Here is a 27,951-nt window from a genome sequence, read left to right as displayed (position 1 = left end):
TACATAAGAAAGTGATTTGAATAAAATATTTTAAAGTAAATATTCGAGTTATTAATAAAATTTGATTGTTAATCATAATACTTTACTAATACTAGTGTTCGCCAGCGTTTTAGGTTTTAGGCATAAAATAGAAGCCTAAAACGTGGTTAACACTTTTTGCTCGACGATTCATCAATATCAAAATAACAGGACTAGGACATATTAAATGACAACCATTATTTCTGTTATTTCAGCGGATTGAACAGCGATATATTCATTCTTAGGTAGGACTTTGTGAAGTCTGGGTAGGTACCACACACTCATCACTTTTTCTAACGCTTTGAAGGTGGGGACAGTCAATCATAATTAAAATCAAAATATACTGTATTCAAGTAGTCTTTTACAAGCACTTTTGAGTCGTCAATTAACAAGCTATTTTAAGTCAATGTACCCACAGGCCACGTACCAGGTACATAGTTCTACAGCGCAATGGCATATTGAGGAATGATTTATATTTCTTTTAGCTCCGAAGTTTACGGACAAAAGTAATCACATATTAATAATTTGACCTATTTACAGATTTTCCGTCCTGTAATAAATAATTATAAAAATAAATAAAGAATTATTTGATATAGTTATTTTTTTATTAACATATTAAAAGTGCTACGGAAATCGATTGCTTCCTGGTTATATAAATTTGAAGTTGCTCAATGCTATATATTTTTAGTACCACTAGACTCGAATAAAGTGGTTTAAGCAAGGCCTCTTATTAATTTTGTCATGTCATAACGACGTATGTTAAATGATTGTAAGGTTTATTTATGTGATTATATATAAATAATTATATCTTTATTACCTCATAGTGGGTCAATTTGCTCGTTGGTTTAATAGCTAGCTTATAAATCTGCCGATTCTGAGGTCTTAAGTTCAAATCTCAGATACAATGAAAATTTATAGGTTTTCATGCCGAGAAATTGTTTGTAGTAGTCCGGAGTGAGGAAGTTGGCACTGACAAGCTGCTCCTGTGCCTCAAAATTGTGGAAAATTGTTGGTCTCGCTCATCATTCATTCGTGCATAATTGTCGTCCTTTCAAAATATTAGAATAACATTGAGAGTGTGCCTTGTGTGCGCTATAATAGCTCAAGCACAGATAGCCTTAGAAAGTCCATCATGACCTAAATCATGTCAGGATATTTCTTTGCTTGTTCAACATGAATTGACCGACCACTAGTCATCATAGCGTCCAATTGATCGCTTCGTATGGCTGATTTCTGATAAGACTGAGTGAGTTAATGTAATAACAGCAATACGGAAGATGACAATTTAGATCGAATGGTGATGAGCAATTTACTGTGTAATGGATAATATGTCTTATAATGATGAACTACGAGCGATCATGACCTTCTACCGTAGGAAGTCCTGGAAATTAGCTTCCTATGGTCTTATCATTTGTGTTCTTATTTGTATGTATGTTGGTATATCTTTTCAGGATTTTATCGAAAACGTTTGACCAATTACCATGATATTTGGCTCGTATGTTTATTTTTACATGATGATGGTTTTATGGAGTCTATTTTGTTTTAAGTCGTAGCTAAATGGCACTACAGCACATTTATATCGTAAACCATATTTTTTATTGGGTCGTTGTTGTTGCCAGCGCGTAAATGAATTTGGCATGGACGTAAGGAAATTTGCCCGTTACTACTTGGTTATTAAATAATTAATAAAACATATTTTTATTTGACAGTAATAATATGTAATAAATCCGTCACTATCGGCTAAATATTATATCTTTTTCTGATATTATTATAATAATTAAAATATACTAATTTCTTAATATAGAATTTCATATTATAAGTACATATTTATATTAATTAATAAAAGAAATACCTGTTTTAGATACAACCTTACCATCGCTAACTACTAGAGTAATTTCGAAATAAATTTCCAGAGCAATTATATTAATGACTTTTTTAATTTGCCGGATTTTCAAGTTATTTATTCATAATATAAATTATTTGATAATTATTTAAATAGGAAACATTGCCCAACAATAATTTATGGATATGAAAAATTTATTTAATGTTAAAAATGCCTCTACTCTACATTTTAATTCAATAAATGAGTAGTGGCACGTGTTAGATTTTTTATAGAGACTTAATACATTATGTCAGGATATTTTAAGATAATTTCTATTTCTTTATTACTTTATTATATTTTAAGGTTTTAAGACAATAAAAGATTATATATGAAACACAAATATTTATTTAACAATTATAATAGTTGTAGTAATCGTAATATTGTATTTATTATATATTTATATTAACACCAATTACATTAATACCAACTTTGTATCTTGATAATTGCAAAAAAACACAATTCATATTTCATATTCATATCAATAATTTAACCAGCAATAACAATTATACTATATCACAAAATTATATCGTACCTTAAATGTTAGCAGCAACTTGCTGGTCCAGGATCAAAGTGAAAAGTAAAAGTCGTATGTACCGAGCTTCTATCACTTATATAAACCTCACTACAAATCACGTGACTCACAATAATGAACAGAAAAGTCAAAGGACCCTCTTATTTAATATCAATGTTATCAACACAATTAAAAATAACTTAAATTAAATTATTGTTATTACAGAATTGATTAAAACATACAATACATAGTGTAAGCCTTGTTTGTAATTGTCTAATTATTTATTTATTTCTTACTTAATCTGACACACGCAATTTGTCAGAAGATAACGTAATAAATTGATTAATTACTATGATACCAAAAATAATTTCTATGAACTCCTATGATTACTTTATAGTGTTATATAACAATATAATATATAATAAGTTTAAATTAAAAAAATATTATCCTGAACCCAATAAAAAATACTTCAATTTCATCTATAATACAACTGCTCTGATTTTTGTATTATCTATTTTTAATTTAAAACTTTAAGAACATTTTACACTTATATATTTATTCAAGTATAATATTTATAACTTTTTTTAAAAACGACAAAGGTGTACAATAAATTCCGACAAAGTATTACTGATAAGTCGATACTTTAAGTTGTATCTTCACGTTCCTTGCCCTAATAGCTTTGGAATGTCATATATAAAATACGAAATACGATATAGATACCGAATTCAAAGTGCATTCGACTGATATCAACCGACTTTAATGTTACTTAAGCTCGTTAAATTAAATTATATTTATATAATGTGATCGATGAAAGAAATTCAGAATGTTAAACTATTTTGAAATACTAATCACAATTATGAGAAAAATGATTCCATTCATTACTGAGAAATAATAGATATATATTTTTTTCAAAATATTTAAATATTACCTTTACGAGAATCTATTTTAAAAACATTTCATCGAGTTATACAAATGTTTATAATGTATATCTATAACACGTACCCTACAGATGAAACGAATACTTTATACGATATTAAACTATACAATAGCAAGGTTAATATTTTCAACAAATATAACGTATATTTGTTGAAAATATAAACCAAATTTATTTAAATACATATTTTAAAACATTTCAAGTATTTATATGAACGTTTATCCTATATCGACAACATTTTTCAAAAATGGAATACCGTCATGAAAATATGCTTTTTTTGTCTCATCTATATATTTAAATAAACGTAGTATTCATTTATATGAGAATATTTTCAAACAAATAAGCATGTATAATAAATACCCTGAATTTACAATGCAGAAATAGTTGTATTTACAAACAAATATACTCACATAAATATAAATGTAATACCTACACACACACACACACATACAATGTACGTAATGTCAATCTAAGATACATATCTTTTTATACGACGTTTAAAAATATTTATGTATTCGGATTGAAGAGTGTTTGATATTAAAGCGTTCCAAAGTACAGTTTGGGCGATGAGAGATTTTATTTGTTTTGTACGATGCATACTTTGTGTTTCATTATATTTCGTACAAGTTGTAATTGATAGAAACATTTTAACCATTTTATAGTGTGGAAAAGTTACTTTACATTTCAAACTAACGTACGAATCGAAATATATAACGAATCTATGTATTATACGTAAAGAAAAACATTATAGCTGTATAGCTAAAGTTTATATGGAGTTTATATACGAATGTCTTATAATGAGTATAATAAAAACTGTCATGGACTATTATCAAAGTTAATGCCTTTTTCCTCGAGTGACTTTTTCATTGCCATACCTAACAATTTTCGCCAACGATTACTTACTAATGCATAGAAGAAATATATGAAAGTTTAAAGTTTATACTTCAATGTATGACGAGTCCTCTTTTGCATTAACGATGTATTACAATCGAATTTCGGTCACTGTGTGACCATCAATACCCACTTTATTAATTGCCTACAATATACAAACTATATTTGTATATATACTTTGATTAATTATATCATCAATATGCAAATCAAAGTGATAAACTACGTTGTCAAAACGAGTAAAAATATTACTATTAATTGGTATCGTGACCCAAATAGAATTATAAAACGACCTTCAATTTTAATATAATTTATTATATTACTAGCTGTTTGACCAGAATTCGTAAGGGCAAATGTTTTTTTTTTTTGCTGGACCCGATTGCAGCGCCTGCCGGGTTAAATCAGCCTAACTAGGGAATCACGGAAACACACACAATAATAATCATCAAAATCCAACAGTTAAGGAGTTGAGTGGAACATATATGTACATAAGTTCTGCGCAAAGTATTCTACGTTCTTCAACTTCAGAAGCATGTATATATGAGTTGGTAGGTCATTCTTGTCAGTAAATCTCTTTATGTCTTTTAATGTACCGTAATATATTATATTGTGTAAGTTAAGGTATGATGGTCTAACGTGTAAAACAGGTCAAAATACTCAAAAAAAGACAAGCGTTCAGATGAATAACACATAAAGAGAGACGAAGCTCCAGAAAGTTCCGCTCGTAGCCACTGAATCACCTGCGCAGAATCCCACGTCACCACCTTGACCTGATCTAGAACACGTTAGCCGGGTCGAAATAAAATGAATTTTACAAGGGTCAGAGCGTTTACGATTTTAATTTTCAATTTCCTTTGATAAATAAATACAATACACGTTAAATATATGCTAATATTACAAAGTTGTTGATTTAGTTTTCTCGCTCTTAATTAAAGAACTGGCAATATTATATTTTTAGTTGTATTTGTGCTGGATAACCTCTATTTAGAAAGATTTAGGCTGCATAACGTAACGCCACTACTCTAAACAAACACTTTTCCTGTAAATAGTTAACGTTTATAACTCTACCTGTATTGTTAATAAGATACAACTGGTTAACTAATCATTCATTCTGTAAATGAGCCATTTCTGGGTAAAATCCTCATCTCCTCACGGAGACAAGTTTTCGGGCTTATAAACCACGCTGCTCCAACATTGGTTCGTATAATTCAACAATGGCTGTATACATAAGTGACATACTGTCATCCGAAACATGCAGGTTTCCTCACGAATCCTTTGCCGCCGATACGAATACGCCGATACGAGAGTACGAGGTGCATAATCGTAATAATAATATAAAAAACAAAATTAAGCATATGAAAAAATTGTACTTGGTCGGATTTGAGTCCGTAATCTTTGGTAATGATTCTCGTGTTCCTTTCCATTGGATCATATCGGCTCATAAACAAGCATATATACGTACACGAGTGACAGTGTCGAAAATCGAAAAACAAATAACAGACACGAAGGAGCCATAAACCGTTACGTAAAAATATTTGACATTTGGCATACTTAATTACTTTTAATCGATTTCAACAAAGTCTAACTCGAATTGCCTTCGATTAAAAATTTTGTTTAAATGAATTACATTGATATTATTCATTACATATATAAGTGAAAGGTAGTGGTCAGCCGTCGGTCAAGGCATACCGCGCAGGTATGCTACGATATCATAGAATTACCTCGAAACATCATTAATTAATTATCCGTCTTGTAATTATATAATTAAAAATCTGATCCACTTCAAGTCTTGTAATCAACCATTATGTGTAATTGAAGGAAGCTTGATATAAATTTGCATCGATTGTTTGAAACATGCAAGTAACACGTGGGTGGATTTGGGTCGTCCCAGGATGTTCAAGTGTATCGAGCACGAGCAGTAATTAAGAACTACGAGATTTAATTTAAACAGAATAGAAATCTCATTATGAATAGGAGAGTACCTAACTGTTTAATATATAATTATAAACAAACAATTCTACTAACAGTTATAATACGTGTGCTATCCTATTCCGATTCAACTTCGACTGTTTCTCACAAAAATAAAAGTCAATCTAATCTAACTGATCGACCCACAACTGATCTTTGTTATAGTAGATTAGGAAAACGGCAGAACAGTCAAAACGGCGGATAATTCGTTAGTAGAATTATCCCTCAGTATAAGCATACGCATACACATAATAACATATTATATAACTTTTAGTTTAAAAATAGAATGTCTTTTTGGATAGTTATTTTTTAGCTATTTTTGTTGAATATATTACGTTAAGCATACATTACGTACACTTCAAATGACATCCATTAGTAATGACTAATAACAATGATTTTTGTTTTATGGTGAATCTTTTAAAGTATGTTGCCCTGATTTAAATAGAGATTACGTAATATGTATTACAATCTAGAATTGCTCTATAAAAGATTGAGTGAAGTAATTTTAAAAGAAAATGTCACGCTAACGATGTTTTCAAGAGATCGGGAAGTTAAATTTGTAATTGAGTTATTTAGCTTTTATTAGTATAGTTTAGTTACATTTTTTAGGTAAAACTTAGAAGATTATTTCTTAAAAAGAGCATATAATTTAAAGTCGTAATAATTATTACAGAAAAAAAAAAAATTTTTTAGAAATAATATATTAGATATATTTTTAAATTATATATTTATATTCCTTCGTCAACACACAATCTGTCGGTATTTAAAAGTGTTTCTTATCCCTTATTGCAAATAATTGTTCCGGTTTACCTTAAAAAAATATCATCATTGTTTGTTTAAAAACTTAAACAAGTATTTTTTCTCGTTATTCGTAAAGTAAATAAAACAAACATTGAGATCAAATTATGTAATGCGCATAAGTTTGATTTGGTCATTACAAGGTAGCTACTTGAATTAAGCAAATCTTACTAATATTTTTGCTCGGTTGGAGTTTTTAAACTTCAACTATACTTGTCTAATATATAATGTAGAGTTGATAACTTGGATTAAAAACAATTTAAATGGTATTACGTGACGACATAAATATCTAATGAACGGTTCATACAAACCGAATAAAAAAGAACATAAGTCATTATAAGTGAAAATATGATCTTTTGTTTTGATATTGTCTTTTCGATGTTGGAAATCGTTTCCGTACAAATATCTTTGTGAACGAAGTATAAACGCTTTTATCGTAATATATATATATATATATATTAGTTTTAATTTTTTTTAAATAATTGATTTATTTGAAGTCTACTTATGACGTCACAATGAGGTTTATTTTTATTGATTATTTTCATGAGTGCTTTGAATTAACAAGCACTTATTTCTTAAAAATATTCAAATATGCATAGCATGATTAACTGAAAAATACAACCAGGTTTTGTTATGAAACGAGGGCACGCACGAGGGACATGCTACGTGGTTATACATACTTAAAAACAAAGTATAGAACGCTGATTATAACATTCGTACAAATAAGGTGGCCATTATTGTTGGGTACCTATATTAACAATTTTAGGTCCTTTTTTCTTCTTAAGTTATAACATTGACATAATTTAGATTTAGATACGGAGAAGAATTTTTAGTCTTATTAGGTCAACCATTTATTTTACCGTATAACATAAATATTTGTATAACAGTGTTACTGTTTGACGGAGTTAACTAGCGTAATTACAGGTACAAGAGATGTAGAACCTTGGAAATTCATAAAAGCAAAACATTAAACAAAATATGATTTTACCTCTTTTAAATAATATTTGATTAAAATGTTGCAATGTTTCAATCGATTTTGTACCTTCATGTTAAGTAACGCTAATTTTTTGTTCATTTACACAAACATAGTATGGCATAGTAATACGTAAATATGTCTATTTGAATATAATATTTATTGCGAAATTTTAAAGTAATTTTTATTGACACTCACTAACTTTTTAACTTTAAAAATGAAACTATTTATTGAATTAATCTAATCACGCCTAAAACTATCTTATGTCGTGAATCAAAGACACAACAATACGCCCATCATTTAAAAAAATATATAATTTAATTTTTTTTATTCCAGATGGGTTGTAAGCTGACATTTGTGGACGATGTCCTAAATAGATCTTTCTACAAGCTTGGATTGATAGTCGGCAAGCAGCCAGGCTACTTCATAATAATACCAGTCCTTCTCACACTGCTCATGATTACTGGCTACCAGCGAGTGAACTATGAAATGGACCCAGAATACCTATTCTCACCTGTCAGCGGTCAAGGAAAATTGGAAAGACGGATAGTCGAAGAATATTTCAAAGTCAATTATACTCACAGGTTCAATGTTGGAAGGATAACAAGAGCAGGTGCGTATATTATGAATATATCTTAAAAACTAAACGATGCCACAGACGTCGAATGGCACCCTAATATACACGTTAAACTTATAACACACCTATACGCCCTTAGTATTGAAATGATTATTTTGGAGCTGGTCGCAAACTTACTTTATATAAAGAAATAAAATAATTTTTTTCTGATATAACTGTAAATCGAATTATATTGTTGAAATTGTCTGGAGTTAAAATATTAATATTTCCACAGGCAGATTCGGGCGAGTGATCATCGTTGCAAAAGACAATACAACAAACATGCTTCGAACCGAAATATGGAAGGAACTTCGGCAGCTCGACGAATACGTACAAAATATTACGGTGACTTTGGACAACGGTGAAACATTTACTTACAGAGAGGAGTGCGCGCGGTGGGAAGGGCAATGCTTCGCAAATGACATCCTTAATCTGGACAAAATTATCGGCGAGGTAATTTTTCTTAATCTCTTAATAAGATATGTAATTGGTTCAATGCATTTCACCTGTTTTCGACGAATAATTTCTTTATCACGTCGAACAAAATACAAATTCCGTGTGCTTAATTTGTGTTTATATTTATTTATCCTCATGATCGGCGGTGAAAGAAACCGTCGGAAGAAATCCTGAATATGACGAATTAAATTATTTCACATGAGAATTCACCAATCCTCGTTGGGGCCGTATGGTGGTTCGAAACCTTCAGTCATATATTGTCGGACTTGTTTACCGTTACGAGACTGACCTTTAATATTTTATACCATACAAATAAAAATAACATTCTCATGCACATTAAATGAGGTCCTGTATACCTTGTACATTTTTAAATTAATTTTGAAATAAATATATAATAAATAATAGTTATCGTATAGTAGGTTCTAGAGCTTTAATGTATTTTTCAATTATGGGAACGATGTGTGCACAGAGAAAAACTAGTTTCAAATAATATTAAACAATTTTTTTTTTATTCTGTTTTGGGTTAAAAATCTCATACCAAAACCGCGTATAAAATACAAGGAAAAATATCAAAGCAAATTTTTGAGCATTTAATACCGTTAGTCCTGATCCCACCATTCGTATCGAATCACCGCCTTGTCTAAGAGTAAAGAGATAATGCACATAACAGCAGTAAAAAAAATCCCGTGCTGTTTGCTTTTGTATGCTTAAGCATGACCACTATGTTGCAACCGGTGAGGGGACTCCTGACTCCATCATATTCATGGTATCAATTTATAAAAGTTTAACGCGGAACCACAAAATAAACAATTGAACTGTGGTCACGCTTAAACAATAGATAGTTATTAGTCATGAGGATCACTAAAACCACTGATCGCTATCAATAAAAATGACGAAGCGTAAGACTTAAGTTTCCTTTGTCATTGATGAATAAACATATACGATATGACAACTTTTAAGAAATTAGTTTTTGTAGGGAATTAAATATGTATACGGAAAAATCCATCCCATCGATGATATTTTTGTAAACAAACATATTAGGGATCAAAAACCATTAAAACTCGTTTTCGATGTTATTTTAAGCTTACGAGTTGAACATTTACAGTGAAGGTAAAATATATTAAAATAAACCTCGTTTACGAATACCTTAGAGGTTTATCCCAAAAAACATGCAACATGACATTTTCCATTTGAAGCCTTACCTTCTGTTAGGACTATGTCAGTGTTTAAAAAGTAGTCAATTGTCTATGGAGTAATCTTAATGTCTGATTCGATTGAAGCTAAATCGTTAGAACCATATCAGAGACATACGAAATAAATTTAAATATACATATATATAAGGATTGCTCATTCAATTGGGAATGAGATAAATAATATTTATAAATATACGAGACTAATGTGATAATAATACACATATGCTATTTAAATATATCATTTTTAATGTAATGAATAGTTAAATAAATAATTTCATAAACTTATTGATAATTCTTTACAAACATGACATTTTATGTATGTATTCATGTGAAAATTACATAACAAAACACTACCAAACATAATATAGGCTGTGCTTACATTTTTTTTTTTAAATTGAGTGCCATTTTATGACCATTCATTAAATACAATTGAAATAAATCGTTAGCGTTCATACCTATTGTTTAATTTTGTGTTCTTTTGTGTAACAGAATAAGTGTTTATTGGCTAAGACATGATTTGTATTCACAGCATTGTCAATCAATAAGACGGATCATACGACCAAGGTTTTTTCTTTAACTTTATGTAAATCTCTGTCCTTTAGATTACTTTTTAATGACATACTTAATCTTATTGTCGACATAATACCTAATTAACCAAACTATTGTTCTCTCTAAATGTTTTAAGTATTTTAATGGTAAACTATTACTTTGTGCAATAGTTTCGTAAAAACAAATAATTTAAACAAAGACAAATGGATTAGAATTTGGTAATGGTGATATGAATAGTTTAAAACCTCCCTAGCGTTGATTTAGTCGCAGGATTGAACCATTGGGCATATGGCTCATCTCTAGTACTAGCACAAGCTTTACGTTATCTTGCTAGTATAATATTAGTATTCAACTAATTACGAACATACTTTAAAGTTTTTTTACAAAATAGACATATAAACTGTGCTTTACGAGGCACAACAGGTTAAAACCTACTTCTTTACTTCTTAAATAATTTCCTATTAATAATGCCCGACCTGGTAATCGAACTGCATCCTTAAGCAACTGAAACAACCGAGGCAGTTATAAAGTGATTGGTATAATATCAGACTAAAGGCGCAGAACCCGCTTCTCGAATTGTCCACGTATTACATTTGAAATATTAATAGTTGTTTATAGCACATGCTTCTTATATTATTAATTTATCGCCAACTCAAGACTCTACGCTTGAACGACATTGAAATCCACTGAATCGCAACGGAGATTTACGTGTCGTGTTAAGATACAGACGAATGGTTATTTGATACTGAAACCACTTTGCACAACGACATTATATTTTGAAAATATACTAGTAGTTTTTGGAATTACACGTTCATATTGATTGCTGTATTGAACGAATTTCAATAGGAAAGTAACTGCGATTGTAGAAAGAAATACAATAAAACATATTATATTGTACATTAGTTTTCGCCTGCGGCTACGCATGCGTTTTAGGGGTTGGTCGTTTTTATAAAATTTCATCAAATTCGGTGCCGTGAAAGAGGAACAGCCAGACAGGCAGAGTTACTTTCGCATGTATAATATTAGTATAAATAATTAAAAGATACATTTTTTTTTCAGTTAAATATACTTTTGAGACAGTCACTAGCAAAATAAATTATACAGATCCAGGCACTTTGGGATCAATATTAGGGTATATACTTATGTATACTTATGTGCAAGCTTTCAATATTCAAATTAACAACATTAATTGAACGGGGATAAATTAAGGCATTAGTTTTTCTTCCGCGATGGTAAAGAAAATCAATCACCTGTGGGATAAGCTTATACAAACGATCACGTTAAGAGAAAAGTCATAGAATAGCATTCGAACAATTACGAGCAAAATAAAATTGCGATTTAAGCCTAGATTATGCAGTGTGAGAATGTTATGTAAATATATATTCGCTAAGTGAACCACAATAAAGTTAAACCTTTGTCAAAATCGATTCATTCATTGATGGTAATTAATACTAATGGATGTTTAAATATGAACAACTTCATTATTAAGATATTTTAACACTTAAAATTTGCAAGTAAATGTGTCTTAGCACGATTCTAACATTTTTGTTACAGGTGGAACGAGGCGAATTAAATTTGACTTTTCCGATCATGTTCAATCCTGTTACGTGGGAGGCTCACGCTTTTCCCGTATTCTTCGGCGGTTCGAAGGTGGTTGATGATATTATAGAATCCGTTCCCGCCGTGCAACTCGTGTGGTTCATTAGGACCGACAATAAATTGCAGGAGAAACGGTGAGGATAGACCTAACCTAACGTTAATTAATGAACTCATATTTCTTGTAAATTTTAATGTGATGTTGGTGCCTTAACCTGTTAGTCTTAAGATGTTATATCGATCCATACAAACAAAAGATAAAAGGCATCGCAAAATTTACTTCCACTACTATTCTATAGGTACTAGTGAATAAAACTACTACCACAATTATTAGAAACGAACGTGATCATATGTGTAGTTTTTGCAAGGAAATAAAAATTTATATTTCTGTTATGTTGTCGGTGATTACGCCCATTCAGGTACTACCCGATTTTTACGACTTGTTTTCAATTTCAATAGCATAGCACTTAACAAGCAGGTAACACTATAACTTAGATAATAGACATCGATCTTGACACGGTTTGAGAAACAGTTACGAATACAAAACGCTTTGTAATATTCGTCGAGAATACGAATAGAAAGGATTTAGTGATAGTAAACTATTTCTCAGCTAAGATTTCTTAATCTTTGTAATAATAAAAATATATAATTGTAAGTTTATTTCTTAAATTTATGCATTTTGAAACAACTTTGCAGCTAACGGGAAACTAAGTAAGAAATAATAAGGTATTTGGTTTGTAATGGCAGTAACAATAATTTAAAAATCCTGTAAACTATGGTGCAATGGAACTTTAAATTAGAACTTTTAAGTAGGGTATTACGTTTAGGACTATGTTGATAAAAATGCAAACCTGTCCTAACAACGTTTTATGGTGCTTCTAGTCGGGTAGATTACCATCTATTCAGATATTGATAAAATTTTATTTGAAATGGTTAAGTAAAATCTTTTAAAATTCCTTGAAAAAAGAAATAGCGTCAATCCCACTTATGGGCAAGACTTCTTCTACTTTAAAAGTATAAATATGAGTCAAAATTTCACCCCACGGGCATACACACGAAATTTTCCTCACGATGATTCCTTATTAAACTAAACTGATACAAAGATATATTTATAGCACAAACATTAATTAAAAATAAAAGCTGTTCTATTCTGCTGATTTCATAATTATAAGAACTCGCGTTAATGATAAGATAAAGAATATCAAGTTAAATTGATCAATATCTTACTTACAGAGGTGCAGCTTGGGAAGATGCGTTTCTAGACGCAGTCGGTGTAGCAGAAGACACGGGACGATTCAAACATATTTCCATATCACGATTTGCTTCACGTACACTAGATCACGAACTCGAAAAGAACACAAAAACCGTCATACCCTTCTTCAGCTCTACATTTATTCTAATGGGGATTTTCTCTATCGTCACTTGTATGATGGGTGATTGGGTTCGATCTAAACCCTGGCTGGGGTTACTAGGGAATATATCAGCAGTGATGGCCACTTCAGCCGCTTTCGGTCTCGCGATATATTTAGGCATATCTTTCATTGGAATTAATCTCGCAGCGCCGTTTTTGATGATTGGTAAGTTGTTTTATGAACATTTATAGAAACTATTTTGAATACTGAATAGAAACAAATATAAAACGTTTTGTTATTATACATAGATGTTTGCTAATTAACTGATATTATTTTCAGGAATTGGTATTGACGATACGTTTGTAATGTTGGCGGCATGGAGACGCACTTCGCCAACTTTACCAGTACCGGAACGAATGGCGATAATGCTCTCAGAAGCGGCCGTCTCTATTACAATAACTTCCGTGACTGATATGCTGTCTTTCTTCATAGGTATTTTCTCTCCATTCCCATCGGTGCAAATTTTCTGCATGTATTCAGGTAAGAACAGATATCACGCACATTTTTAATTAAAGTTTAGAGGTGAAGGTACAAGTTTCGAATGTCCTTCATTTAACACGGTGTTTTATCTTGAAATGTCATAATTAATTTTAAATTTAAGAAATATAATGTCATTTATTTTGCACTACAAGGTTGATTATTTAGTTATTTTTAAAATTCTTTATGATTTCTAGGTCTCGCCGTCTGTTTTACATTTGTATGGCACCTCACGTTCTTCGCTGGATGCGTCGCTGTGTCAGGATATCGAGAGAAACAAAATCGACATACGATCACTTGGTTAAAAGTGTTACCCGAATCTAGAGCAAGGAAAGGTAAGATTTATTTACAAAACAATTAATAAGATATAGTGAAGTTATTACCATATATTCTTGCTAATCCAATTAGCGGATTTATGGTTAGTCCGGACAAGACCATACATTAAAAATTAAGATGTTTTAACTCTATCTATCTAGATCTATCTAGATAACACATAATAGCTCGACTAGTAAGTTGAGCACTTAAAAAATCGTTAAGTATTACAAAAAAAAGAACTAAAAGATTCGTCAAAACGTTTCAAAATATAAACAACATACATTTTATCTCTGCCTCTAAAATGTAAAAAAAAAAAAATTTTACAATTTTTTTCAGAAGAAAAATCTTGGCTGTATAGAGCATTTTGCAGTGGAGGTATAGACAATGCGGATCCAAACAATCCTATAGACAACAAAGAACACTGTATTATGGCATTTTTCCGAACTACCATGGCGAATTTGCTAAACAATAATTTAGTCAAGGCACTGGTTATAGTTGTGTTCCTAGTGTATCTGGCTGGAGCTGGCTATGGAGTGACGAATTTAAAAGAAGGCTTGGAAAGAAGGAAACTGTCGAAAGTAGATTCGTATTCAGTAGAGTTCTTTGATCGTGAAGATCTTTATTACAGAGAATTTCCATACAGGATACAGGTAACATTGACTAAAAATTAATTGTATTACCAAAAATTTCTGAATATTTAAAAAAAATATGCAAATTAATTATTTACAGGTAGTTATTAGTGGCAACTACAATTATTCCGACCCGAAAATCCAAGACGAAGTGGAAATTTTAACACAAAGATTGGAAAATACTTCGTATATATCGAATTCCCTTTATACCGAATCGTGGCTTCGAACATTCGTTAATTACGTAGAGAGAAATAACGACTATTTAAATGTATCCATCGACACCGAAGAGGATTTCATTCAAAATCTTAAAGAGGTAACATCACTAATTGTTTCAAATGACTATTTGTAATATAATAATATACATATGTATTTACTTTGTACGTTATAGATAATTTATTCATTTAGAAATTTTCAATATTTAGTTTTCAAGGGTTTTATAATAATCTGGATTACACTATTATGAACTACAAAACGATAGAAGCAATAACTAATTCGTAGACTCTAAAAAAATACTAATTTTATCAGTATTAACTAGTTTTTTTTGCTAACAGTACACAATGCTGCATGTGATTGTTCTCAACACTAGTGTAGATATTAAAAGTTACTAAATTATAATTTTAATTACAGTTATGGCTGTTCCCTGCAAATCCTTTTTCACTCGATGTTAAATTCAATGAAGATGGTAACGAAATCATTGCCTCAAGATTTTTAATTCAGGCCATAAATATAAGCGGAACTAACCATGAAAAAGAAATGGTTAAAGCTTTGAGGGAAGTCGTGGCTCAATCACCTTTAAATGCTTCCGTATTCCATCCGTATTTCGTTTTCTTTGATCAGGTAAAATTGTTTATATTTTGAATAATCTATCAATTATAATTAATACTTTTTTATAAATCGATATTTTGTTTCTTTACAGTTCGAACTCGTGAGACCAACATCGATTCAAAATCTCTGCTACGGTGCATTAATGATGATGATAACATCTTTCATATTCATCCCGAATATTTTATGCTCTTTATGGGTCGCCTTCAGTATAATATCTATAGAAATCGGCGTCGTAGGGTACATGGCCTTATGGGACATAAACCTTGATTCAATATCTATGATTAATTTAATTATGTGCATAGGTTTCTCTGTAGATTTCACTGCTCACATCTGTTACGCGTACATGGCATCTAAAGCGAAATCTCCGAAACAGAGAGTCAGCGAATGTCTATACTCCTTAGGATTACCGATCGTTCAAGGCTCATTCAGTACTATTCTTGGTGTTGTTGCATTACTGCTAGCTGACAGTTATATATTCTCTGTGTTCTTCAAAATGGTTTTCATGGTCATTTTCTTCGGTGCAATGCATGGTCTGTTCCTATTGCCAGTTTTATTATCACTCTTCGGTCCAGGTTCATGCACAAAACAAGACGAAGACTTCAAAATATCAAAAGTCGAAAAATTATTCCCAAATCCCTATTGTTTACCACATCCACAATTAGTTCTCAATGATCAAATATTCAGTGGAAAAAGTATAAACCCGAATGGCGTTTATAAAATTTACGGAGACGATAAAGATTTAGGCATCGGCACATCGGGCGAGGACACCAGTGAAAGCAGTTCCAACCAATCGCAACGTCGTCAAATCGGAAACAGTGAGAATACCAGAAAAAAGTATGAAGACGGGTGGAAGAAATACAACAATTTCTGTCAGAGCACAAGCCAGTTCCAACCTTCAGGAGAATTGGATCTGTACGGGCAGGAAACTGATCGCACATGGCAAAGACAAAGATATAGTAATAATCATCGTGCTTTCGAAAACTATAGAAATCAAGGGCATAGAGATGATGATGGCAGAGCACGAAAAACGAGTGACACGAGCCCACAACGTGAGGGCGCGTACCGGGTGATGCGAACGCACTCCCATCACAACCTGCACAGGCCGAGGGCTCCGAAACGTAGCAACTCCCATCAGAATCTCGAACACTTAGATTATGTTGCGGAAATGCATTTCCCTTGACATTAACCGAATAACCTCTTTAAATTACAAATTAAAATAAAATCGTGTGCTCAATTGTGGACCAAAGTAGTATTATTATTTCCACCTGAATTATAACTACGCGTAAAAACTGTATTTTGTGTGTAGTAGATATGAAGTTCTGGATCTGCAATGGTAAGTCAATTTGACAGTGTGGCTAAATTACGGTCGCCTTAGATATAATTATAAACCAGTAATACCTAAAGATAGCTGTATAAGGAGCTTAGAATGTAAGAATTAAAAGCAGTTTCGACTTTTTAAAAGAAAGGAAATATCAAAATAGTGTAAAATATTAATCTATAATGCGTTATGTAATGTGCGTTTTGCCAAATATAATTCTATATAAACAAGTTGGTTGCATACATTTTGGGTATAAAATGAAACAGTGTGATTTTTTAAAATAATTTATTAAAACTTACGAGTTCCTAAGAAGTATGTAATGTATATTACACTATTTCAGTCGACATTGCTTATGCTATCATTAAATCTAATCTGGCAAAAAATACCTACTATTCATAAACATTTATCAAACGCACATAACTAATGTATGCTTTGTCTCTTTCTCTCAAACGAAGTATGTCTTTGGAATTAGTGAGACAAAGCATATAATATTTAAAATGCGATTCATAAACGGCTATGATTATAAAGCCTTATTATTTTAGGACATTTCTATAGTGTGATAATTATTATTAAATTTGGGTCGGGTGAGAAGTGCCTTAGAAATGTGTAAATATGGGTGTATTTAAAGTATATTATAAGTTTTCATTGTTTACGAAGCTTTAACGTTACCTGTATCTTATAGATTGCTGTAAATATTTTTATATGTGATACATTTCTGATGCCATGTACCGTTCACGTTTATAGGTACCTTGACTCTATTCTATGAGCAATAACTACCTACCTTACTCTATGTTACAAAAATAAAGGCTCATTCATACAATAACGATATTGCCTTGCATTTGTTGTTATTACAACCCATTGTTATGTATGAATGACGTATTATATTCGTGATCACTCACGATCATAGCTCATGACTGAATATTGTAAATATTTGAATTGTTTTATATTAAATAAAATTAGTTTTGATAACACTTGTGTTTATTTTATTTCATATAATTCCCATACTTATTATTTTTTCTAAGATTCAACAAAGATTCTCATGTGAAATAAAAAATAGTGTTAAAAACAATAAAACTTAAAAGGAATCAGTTTTAATAGTTGTTTTGAACAAAACAATCAACACAGACCAGCCTCTTTACATGATTGTATTTGAAGCCATTTTAAAATGCGTCATAATATAAATCAATCGACTCCATCATAGAGCTACTTAATAATTCTAAGAAGGTTTTTCATATACTTTTTTTAACAAATCACTACAAAATAAAATCAAGTCCTTTGATTCAAACCTTTCACAGAGATAATCTTGAACGATAGAGAGTCTTCTGTCCTTAATGTTTTTATTTGATGGTTCAAGTGTACTCTTTTGTTCTATCACCTTGTTCAAAAGGACATCAGAATTGGATTTAGTCATTTTGTTCACTAACAATTCAGTTAAAGCATTGAAGGACAAATTGTCAACAATCTTTTTCTTAGAAGCTTCATCCATTTTTTCACATAGATTCGTAACGAAGTCTGTTCTCTGAAAAGATAAATAGAAAAAAATATAGGTTAATTATTTTAATTGAAATAGATTTTTTTTATAATTTAAATAGCTTAAATGTACTGTATGTGTATTTTAAAGTTGATGATTAGCGATATGTAACAGTAAAAGCTCGAACTGCGGTTAAAACCTAAGATTTACCAATTCTTTATGGTAAATGTCCAAAAAGGTTTGCGATTCGAACTTTTACCACCATTCACTTGGTAAATCTTAGGATTTACATTAAAGGCACGATAAATGTGGAAAAAATCATGTAATAACGTGTTCAGCGCATCTATTCGTACTCGTGGGCAGTCGGCCGCCACCGATTTAACTTGTGTTATTTTTTACTACTTAGAAAGTATTTCAAAGATTTTAAAATTACTAGTTCCTAAATTTAATAATAAAATAATTTCCGAAATAAAAATAATTGAAATAGGTTAGAATTACTTATTTAATTACTATCGTTTGATACCTTATATAGGTATATATAATATGTACCTTAAGTTAATAGTTAATTGAAATAAATCATTAAGAATTAATCATTGTTTTATTCCTAAAACCAACAACTACCAGCTGACAGCGGTATAATCTAGCATTATATGCTGAATTCGAATGGTAAAAAATCGTCCTATTTTCAGAAATACTTACATTTACCAGTTGGTACCCGTTGGACATGAGTTATGTCGGTAAATTCTAAGACATACTCTTAAATCTTATGATTTACCGTAGCTCGAGCTTTTATAGTAACATATATACTATAATTTTATAAAATAAGTAAACAAATACTAAATTCATCCAATAATGAAATAGAAATATATTAATATTCTCCCTACAATATCGTAATCATAATAAAGTTTATTCAAAACGCATAATATATGTACAATGTTTAATCAATACATATTATTATAAAGTAATTAAAGTCAGAAATGTGAACTTACTTCTGATAAGCATGATGTTACAATTTCTTCCGTCGTTTTGTTTCCTGATTCATCTGTCTGAGAACTGGAATGGTTCGTTGATATGGAGTCAGTCTGCGTACTGTCTGATGATAAATCTAACACATCCGTTTGCATTCCAATATTTTCGAGAACAACTTCATTTGTCTGCATTTCGATGGATAATTTGTTTTCAGTTATAGAAGATTCGTTCATAGCAGCTTCAATAGTTGGCGACATTTCTTCGTCAACTTGTTGTATTTTCTTCAAGTAGTCACTTAATACTTTTTCGGCAACTTGCACTTTAGGTGCTTTTATACAAAGTCTATTAATTTCAAGTTCAGTTAACTTTGCTAAATCTCCTACAGTATTAATCTTTCCCTCAAATTCTTTGATCAATAAAACTTTCATAGCCGGAGATGATAATTCACTGGCAATATTTGAAATGAGGTCCTTACAATCTATTAATTTTGAACAGATTGGATCTGTGTCATTTAAATCGGTGGTTTTAATGACTTGAACGATCGGTGTTTGTTCTATGGAACTCATTTCCGAATCTTCATTTGTATTAACTATTACATTAGCCTCAGTGAAACTTTCCACAGCTTTTGTCAAAACAGAGTCTAATTTGAACACATTTTCAAGTCTCTTTGGTGATTTGGTAGCCAATTGCGATCGCAATTGTCTCTCTTGTCGTTTGATTGCAGAATTTTGTGGAGAACGAACACCGCCAGGTTCAATATACTTTTTGACGCAAATAGTTGTGGAAACAGGTGGATCATGGAAGCTTACTCGTTTTCTCTGAAATAACGTTAATGATTTACAATTTAATAATTTATTATAAAGCCGAATTAAATAAGAGAGATGATTATTTTAATTACTAGAAATGTTATACATGGAACATACTTCAAACATGTTTGTCTGTGTCCACGTGAATAAAGTGTTTAAAATAAAACATATATTTCTACTCACTTTACTTGCCGGTGAAGCCGTAGTTTCATCTGTAATATCAATTAGTTTTCTTTTTAAAATAGGCCCGGAAGGACTGCAATCTGTTGATGGTAAATTTCTCTTAAACTTAAGAAAATTTTCACTATCTTCCTGTTCATCTGAATTCTCATTTGTTTCTCCAGTAGAGCTATTGTAAAGAATTCTCAAATTACGTCTTGCAGACGTATTAAGCGATGGGCTCTTTTTATTCTCCTCACCATCCAATGATTTATCTGACATCATTATTGTTTGAAGTCTATCTGGGACACATAGGCCTAGCATTTGAGCAGCTCGACCACCTGAACGCACTTGCGGCCTATTCTTCTTTAAGGATAGGCTTGAACTAGGGCTCGTATTTGTCACGCTCACCTCTTCTCTGGGTGGCGATTGATCTCTTTTATCTGGGGATATTTTTTCTTCTGTAAAGAATTCAGGCGATTCCATTTTTTCAAAAGGTTCTCCGTTACTTTGCACTGGCGATGATAGTTTTATTACGACATAATCGCTGCTAGTTTCAGGAGATGGAGATTTCTTATCTCTTACTGGACTCAATGTCTTAATAGGTGAAATTTCTAATGTGTTGTTGAAAAAATCTTGCTTCCTTTTTTCTTCATCTTTAAGTTGCGCGTTTGAGTCCTCTTTTTCAATTATAGCTAATACTGACTCGGTCATAGTTTTAGTTTCCTCACTGGAGATTGTATTTAAGGATGCATTGGTAACATCATTGTCTATTACATTTTCTGTACTATTTTCTTTCAAAGCAGATTCTACTGTATCATCAACTATATTAACTCTGGGTACATTGTTTTCTCCTTCGTTAATAAAGATAGATGGATCGAGTGATTGAGTTTCAGCTAGAGCTGTATTTTGTGTATTTTCTTCAAATGATTTGTCTTCGCTACTAACTGGAATAGATTGATCATCATCATCATTGATTATAATAACTTCGTCGTCCGCATTTATAGGTTCTGTGTCCATATTTTCTGTTAAATCTATTAAACACTTTTCATCAACAGTTTTATTAAGTGGCAATTCAATATCATCTTTACTTTCTATATTTGATGTGTAACCAGTATTTGAACTATCTTCTAATAAATTTTGTGTTTCTGTGTCATTATCACATTTGGTACTGTTCAAAATAGCCTCAACTACCTTCTTTCCAATACTTTTACATGATTTTACCGATATAGTCGTAATTGTCGAATCTTGAGAACTTTCTATAACATCCTGTGATGCCATAGTGTCTTCATTATTAGTGTTTTGTGTTTCTTTAATTGAAATTGACCTTTCTTTATCTTTAACTTTTTTGTCTGCTTTTGGAGTTTTCATTTCTAGTTTCTTTTTATTACATTTTTCTGATAAACTTTTTCTTGTACGAGGAGAATGAGAAATTGCTTTTCTTGTCAATCGCTTTTCAGATTGCACTTTCAAAAATGGATGACCTTCGACCATATCTATTGCTAGTTCCTTTTCTATTCGAGATTTTTTTGTAACAGATTTTTTACTTGACTTTTGCACATCTGGTAATTTATTTTTATCAGCAGATGGAGTGTTGATTTGCGAGTTTTTATCTTTGTTATCAACATCACCAGGTGTTTCGAAAAACTTTTCACTGGGCACATCAACAGGTTTGTCTTCTCGTGTCTCCTTTCCTTTGTTGTCTAATTCACTACTTTTGTCATCAACATCATTTTTGTCTTCACTAATAGATATATTTGTCTGGTTTAAAGATTCATCGGTATTAATTTCTTTATCGGATGGTTTTGATTCTATAAGTTTAATTTGGATTTCGTGGTTACTAATTTCTGTTGATTGATTTTCGTCTACTTTAGGTATTTCGGGTTCTTTTGTTGGATCATTTAAAATATTTGGTGGAGTGTTACTCTCCATTATCTCACTATCTGAAGGAGAATCATTTTGACCAGAAGAATGGCGTCTTTTCTTTAGACTAAACGCTTCTAAATCATCGAATTTTTTAGGTTTTCTTTTAACACGGGATGGCCTATCAACACAAATTAATGTTGGGGCAGAATTGGTTAGATTTGCTGCGGGTTTTACTTTCATCAACGGTGTTTTTGATCCATTTTCGGGGACGATAGAATTTACTTCATTAGTCTCTTTTGATAAATTAGACTTTTCAATTAAATTGCGGACATTACGAAATACGCGGTCTTTTAAAGCTAGTCGTGGTGATTTTGTATCTTTAACTGTTAATTGCTGTTTATTGGTTTCATCCTTCTTAGTTTCTTGTTTATTTATATCAGTCTCAGTGTTTTCTTTAGCTGGTGCACTCTTTTGATCATTTTCAACTTTATCCTTTCCCATTATATTTTCTAGAATTTTCGGTACGAATTCAGAGCTCGGCATATTTTTTAAAATTGATGAAACATCTTCTTTTCCTTGCTCACTTGTTGATTTACTTGTTGTAGTTGTTGTATCTTGGGAGTCAGTTTTCCAAGTTGTTAGTTTAAATTCGTCTTGAGATTGAGACAAGTCTTGATATAAAGCAGGTATGTCTTCTCGTTTCCTTTGAAATTTCTCTTTTTGATTGTCTGTTAATTTCCTTGGATTAAATTTCCAGCTTGATTTAACAACAATATATTCTTCTCCATTTTCCATAACTGTATTTACACTATTAATTTCTTTTTTCTTATGTTTTTTAGTAATAGTTTTACTACTGGGTGTAGTAAAATTAACTTTTTCTAAGGACTGGTTTATTAATCCATTTTCTACAACCACATTTGAAACTTTTTCATCTTCGAAAACCTTAATAAGATCCTGTACACTGATTTCCATATTTTCTTCATTACTTGCGACATTTTTCAATATAGTAAGTACATGACCTCTTAAGACTTCTCGATTTTTAAGGTATGATGCACAATTCTTTAGTGGATCCAGTAAAACAGATTTAAGTTTCGAGTAGGCTTCCACTTTTAATACAGATTCTAGTGCATTGAAAATAGGTTCTAGCTGGCTTAAGAAATCTTCCTCCTAAAACAAAAAATAAGACTTCTATTGAAACTAACCTTTATGTATCACTTATTAAAAATAAATTGGATTGAGACATATTACATAATAATTAAAACCAGTAAAAAGTTAAAATTTAGTATAATAGTAACTTACATTAACACAGTCATTGGATGATTGTGGGCACAATTTTAAAATGAAGGCAAATATTGATATAGCACTTTTAGCTGCTTTGACATTTGTATTTTGGCACAATTTTTCAAGTAAGAGAACAATCACTTCTGCCAATGATGGAAATATTGATGTTATATTAAGTTCATCAATTTTACCCATTATTTTCGATAAAAATTCTGCTTCCTTTATGAATTCTGAATCTGTAATAAATTTATTCTATTTCATATTCCATTGTGAAATAACAATGATTTCTGCCATAAAAGTTTTGAGCAATATCATATTACTAAAGAAACATCAAAACTCTACCTAAGTGATAAGCTTTACCCAAGTTGCCTCATTGTAATGTAAATTATAAAATATTTTATAAACGTCATTCCATGTTTAATCTTAAAAACTGGACTGATAGAACAAAATATTTTTGACTTAACTAAACTATTACATCACACTCATAAACAATAATCAATGTTATAAAATGAATATTAAATTAAAAAAAAAAATTAAATACTGGGTGTTGATGTGAGAATTTAGTTAATACTGTCATTATTGTCTCACTGAGTTTACAATGGTCATTAGATAAGCTATTGCCACCAAGATTACAGTGAGTGGGTCTTGGGTAGAGTCTATAGCTTATTCTCCTTATGATAGATTGTTTTCAGCATGCCTTTCTAATCATTTATTGCTCAATAAGATATAAAAACCACAACAATTGTCAATTTAAATGTTTGCACATACCATCGCCTGCTTGTATTTTCTGATTTAACATAACAATTGCTACATTCAATATAGTTGTATTTGAGGATTTGTCACTGTCGCACACTTCAAGTGTTTTAATGATATCTTCATTTATATTTGTCATATGTAACGAAGTATATACACATTTATACATTTTTAGCCATGCCAATGTAGCCAATTGCTCCTGAATAATGAAGAAAAAAATCATTCGTTTTTCGAACACACCATTTCAATTAAAAATTATAAAAATTAATATATATTATACATACATTGACAAATAGATCCATAATCTGGAATGGCCATAGGAGCATACGACACAACATACGAGGGCATGATGTGTAATGTAATTCACTTGTAGTATCTGCTAAAGCTATCCAAAGTAGAAAGCCATTTGGTGGTAAATATTTTAAAATACATTCAATAGTATGGCTGGACGTTTTAAATGCTTCTTCAACCAAAAAATTACATAATACTTTGAAGTTTTGAACAACCAAAAGTCTGGAATAAAATAATATAATTTGAAAATTCATTCATAACAAAAATATCCGTTATAAAATTAGTACCAAATTGTTCCATTTCATTTGGCAATTTCCAATACACATAATATAAATAAGTTATCTTTTATGGGTTAAAATATTTAAAGGTTTAAATGTAATCTTACTTTCTCTTTCTTTCTCTTGTAGAATGTCAATATTCATTTGATAAAATATTTTTGTCATGATCTAACCACAACCATTAATAATTTAGCCAATTATAAATGGTTTTGGATAGTGGAATATAGATAAAATCCTAACTTTTTTAATGAATAACACAAAGAGTCAGTCAGTGTTAAAAATCTTACCTGTTTTCTAAATTGGAGAGTGGCAATTTTAATATAATTGTAATTATTTTGTGGATTGGTGCACTTTGCTCATCCTTAGCTTTCAAAAGAGGTTTTATTTTATCATCCTTGTCAAATAGAATAAGTATTAGATTGTTTAATATTATTTCAGCAAGATTGTCATGACAACCCTAGAATGATAAATCAAGATTAAAATTAATTATTTGCATATATTTAAATTTATCAACTTATGATTACATATAAAATTAAAACAAAGTTTTTGTTACTTAATAAGCTCTCTTACCACTGTTAGTTTTTTTATAAGGCCTAATACTTCATTAAAAACATCTCGTCTGATATTGTTCTCAGCAAGCTCTCCAATAGTCATTATAAAAGATTTCCAAAAACATTTGATATGTTGCTCTGTAAATTCACTACTCTCTGCACAAAATGGAATAACAATGTTCAGAGCATGAATCCAATCTTTCCAGTGACTAACAAGCAGTTTAGTGCTTATCAGTTTCCCTTTTAATTTAGGCAATGCAACACATCCATCACAATGTTCATGTCCAATTATATTAATAAATGCCTGCACAACTTGAACTTTTGTTGCTTCAGAAATCATTCCCGGTATAATCATAGGTTTATCCGAAGCCACCGGTTTCCCAAAGCAGAAATGTAAGAATGGAATAAGGATCATATCAGAGAACTTGTCCATTCTAGTATAAAAGCGGGACATTAAATGCCACCAAGTTTTCAATTTGGCAATAGCTGTCTCTTCAACTTTCGCATTATTGGATGTTAATGGAATAATTAACAATTTGATCCTTTTATTTATGTAGACCTCATTTGTTTCTGTGGAAAAATTGTCTATGAGAACATTCCAGCATGTGAAAGCTCTGCATCTGTTTGTAACATCCATTTTAAAGGCCATTTCGACTACTGGCAGCATTGAATTAATTGGACTTCCGACTGTATTAGTACTTTTTGTTATTTGATTCTTTAATAGTTTAATAAATACAATCCAAAGTCTATGCCAGTTGTCATTGCCTATTTCCAATAGATTCTTCATCAGGGCTGGGTATCTGTTAAAGAATACATCAATAAGAGGGTGATACTGGTTGATTTCCAATAGTTCAAATAATGAAATAAATAGATGTCTCATTTCACCCACAAGATGTTGGGATAATCTAGTATACTATAAAATCAATTAACTCACTTTTGTGGTGTGTAAATGCATTCTAAAACTACCCTCCATTGTGGATTATCTGCATAATCAATGTGAACAAGTTCTTCCGTCAACAACTCTAAAGCTTCTAACACATGTGGCATTGAAGAATTCACGCTAACTATGGTGGGTACAATTTTTGAAAACCATATGCTGATACCTTCCTTTACAAATACTGTCTTTTTTTCAGGTGGTAAAATCTTGAGTAACTTGATAATAATATTAATGGGCTGTAAATTGTACACACAAATGAATTTGATTTAGTATGTTATGAATGAAAAACTCTTGATAAGTTTCAATAAATATTTCACTCGATTTTAATAACATCCGTGAGATTTCATACCTGCAATCTTATCTCAAGAGGAATTCGCTGATGACAATAGAGATTGAGTAGCTCCATTATTTCAGAAGAATGATTTACAGATATACAAATTAGGGTCTCATCTGGGTAGGACATGATTATCTCGAAACTTAGAGTTTTTAATGCTTCAACCTTGTTAAATAGGGCTGTTGTTTTTAAAATATTCAACACTGCTATTGCTGAAGGCACAAGATCAGGCAGCGACTGCATTGTCTGAAAAAAGTATGGCACATTTTATTTGGGTGTATGTTAATATCTAAATGATAGAAATAACCTATTATTATGTTCATGTTACCCTTTTTTATTATTTATGGTTCATGAACAATTCTTACCTTAATTTTTTTTAATGTGGTTGCTAATATATTTAGCATATTGACTGAATTCTTCATATCATCTTTCATGTCACGCGCACAAATCGAAAGCAACTTTTCAAGCACAGGTATTTCAATGCTATTTTCTGCTTCCAAAGCATTTTGTATAGATTGGTAATTGTGCACGTTTAATGTGTAATCGTCCAAATGATCTAGAAGTCTTTCGAGATCGGTCCCAGATGATTCTTCTTCAGGCATGTCTATAACGGCAAATAACCAAGTTATTTAGCAATCACCATAGCACTAAAGAGTAAAAAAAGCTTGGTAGCTGTAACCGGTATTACAGCTCCTATCGGCGAAACTTAATACCACATATGGATAATAAATTATAACTTTAATTAGTAAAATATTAATGTGAAATAAAGGATTATACCTATTTTTCTATTAATAGCAGTGAAATACGATTTCAATCGTTAGAATTCTTGTTTAATCGTCAACAATAAAATAACATTTTTGACATTTCTAACGATTCTGGCGCGAACGATGACAATAT

General features: G+C 30.9%; 2 protein-coding genes across 3 annotated transcripts in view; one reads left to right on the top strand and one right to left on the bottom strand.

Annotated features, from left to right (window-relative positions):
• Ptr (Patched-related) overlaps positions 1 to 18,329 on the top strand; it is a 41,854-nt gene extending 23,525 nt beyond the window's left edge. The window contains exons 2-11 of one of the 2 annotated variants that reach the window (XM_026639583.2): positions 8,309 to 8,585; positions 8,824 to 9,041; positions 12,341 to 12,519; positions 13,616 to 13,959; positions 14,074 to 14,274; positions 14,469 to 14,606; positions 14,926 to 15,236; positions 15,316 to 15,528; positions 15,843 to 16,052; positions 16,132 to 18,329. In XM_026639583.2, coding sequence (XP_026495368.2) covers positions 8,309 to 8,585; positions 8,824 to 9,041; positions 12,341 to 12,519; positions 13,616 to 13,959; positions 14,074 to 14,274; positions 14,469 to 14,606; positions 14,926 to 15,236; positions 15,316 to 15,528; positions 15,843 to 16,052; positions 16,132 to 17,220 — 3,180 coding nt within the window. In that variant the 3' untranslated portion in view covers positions 17,221 to 18,329. Of the gene's footprint in view, positions 1 to 8,308; positions 8,586 to 8,823; positions 9,042 to 12,340; positions 12,520 to 13,615; positions 13,960 to 14,073; positions 14,275 to 14,468; positions 14,607 to 14,922; positions 15,237 to 15,315; positions 15,529 to 15,842; positions 16,053 to 16,131 lie in introns of both variants that reach the window. The other variant, XM_026639581.2, reaches the window with a different exon arrangement.
• A 201-nt stretch (positions 18,330 to 18,530) lies between these two features.
• On the bottom strand, positions 18,531 to 27,951 carry LOC113400128 (telomere-associated protein RIF1). Its single transcript, XM_026639577.2, has 12 exons — positions 27,832 to 27,951; positions 27,420 to 27,658; positions 27,070 to 27,300; positions 26,718 to 26,956; positions 25,803 to 26,583; positions 25,520 to 25,689; positions 24,948 to 25,176; positions 24,679 to 24,862; positions 23,929 to 24,146; positions 20,788 to 23,796; positions 19,819 to 20,616; positions 18,531 to 18,877 (listed from the first exon to the last, which is right to left on the bottom strand). The coding sequence occupies exons 2-12, from the start codon at positions 27,654 to 27,656 to the stop codon at positions 18,575 to 18,577; spliced, it is 6,399 nt and encodes a 2,132-aa protein (XP_026495362.2). The 5' UTR covers positions 27,657 to 27,658; positions 27,832 to 27,951; the 3' UTR covers positions 18,531 to 18,574.

The sequence above is a fragment of the Vanessa tameamea genome, chromosome 8 (genome assembly GCF_037043105.1).
Source record: "Vanessa tameamea isolate UH-Manoa-2023 chromosome 8, ilVanTame1 primary haplotype, whole genome shotgun sequence".
Lineage (NCBI taxonomy): Eukaryota > Metazoa > Arthropoda > Insecta > Lepidoptera > Nymphalidae > Vanessa > Vanessa tameamea.
Note: the sequence above shows the minus strand (reverse complement) of the source record. Positions and strands in the feature narration are given on the sequence as shown.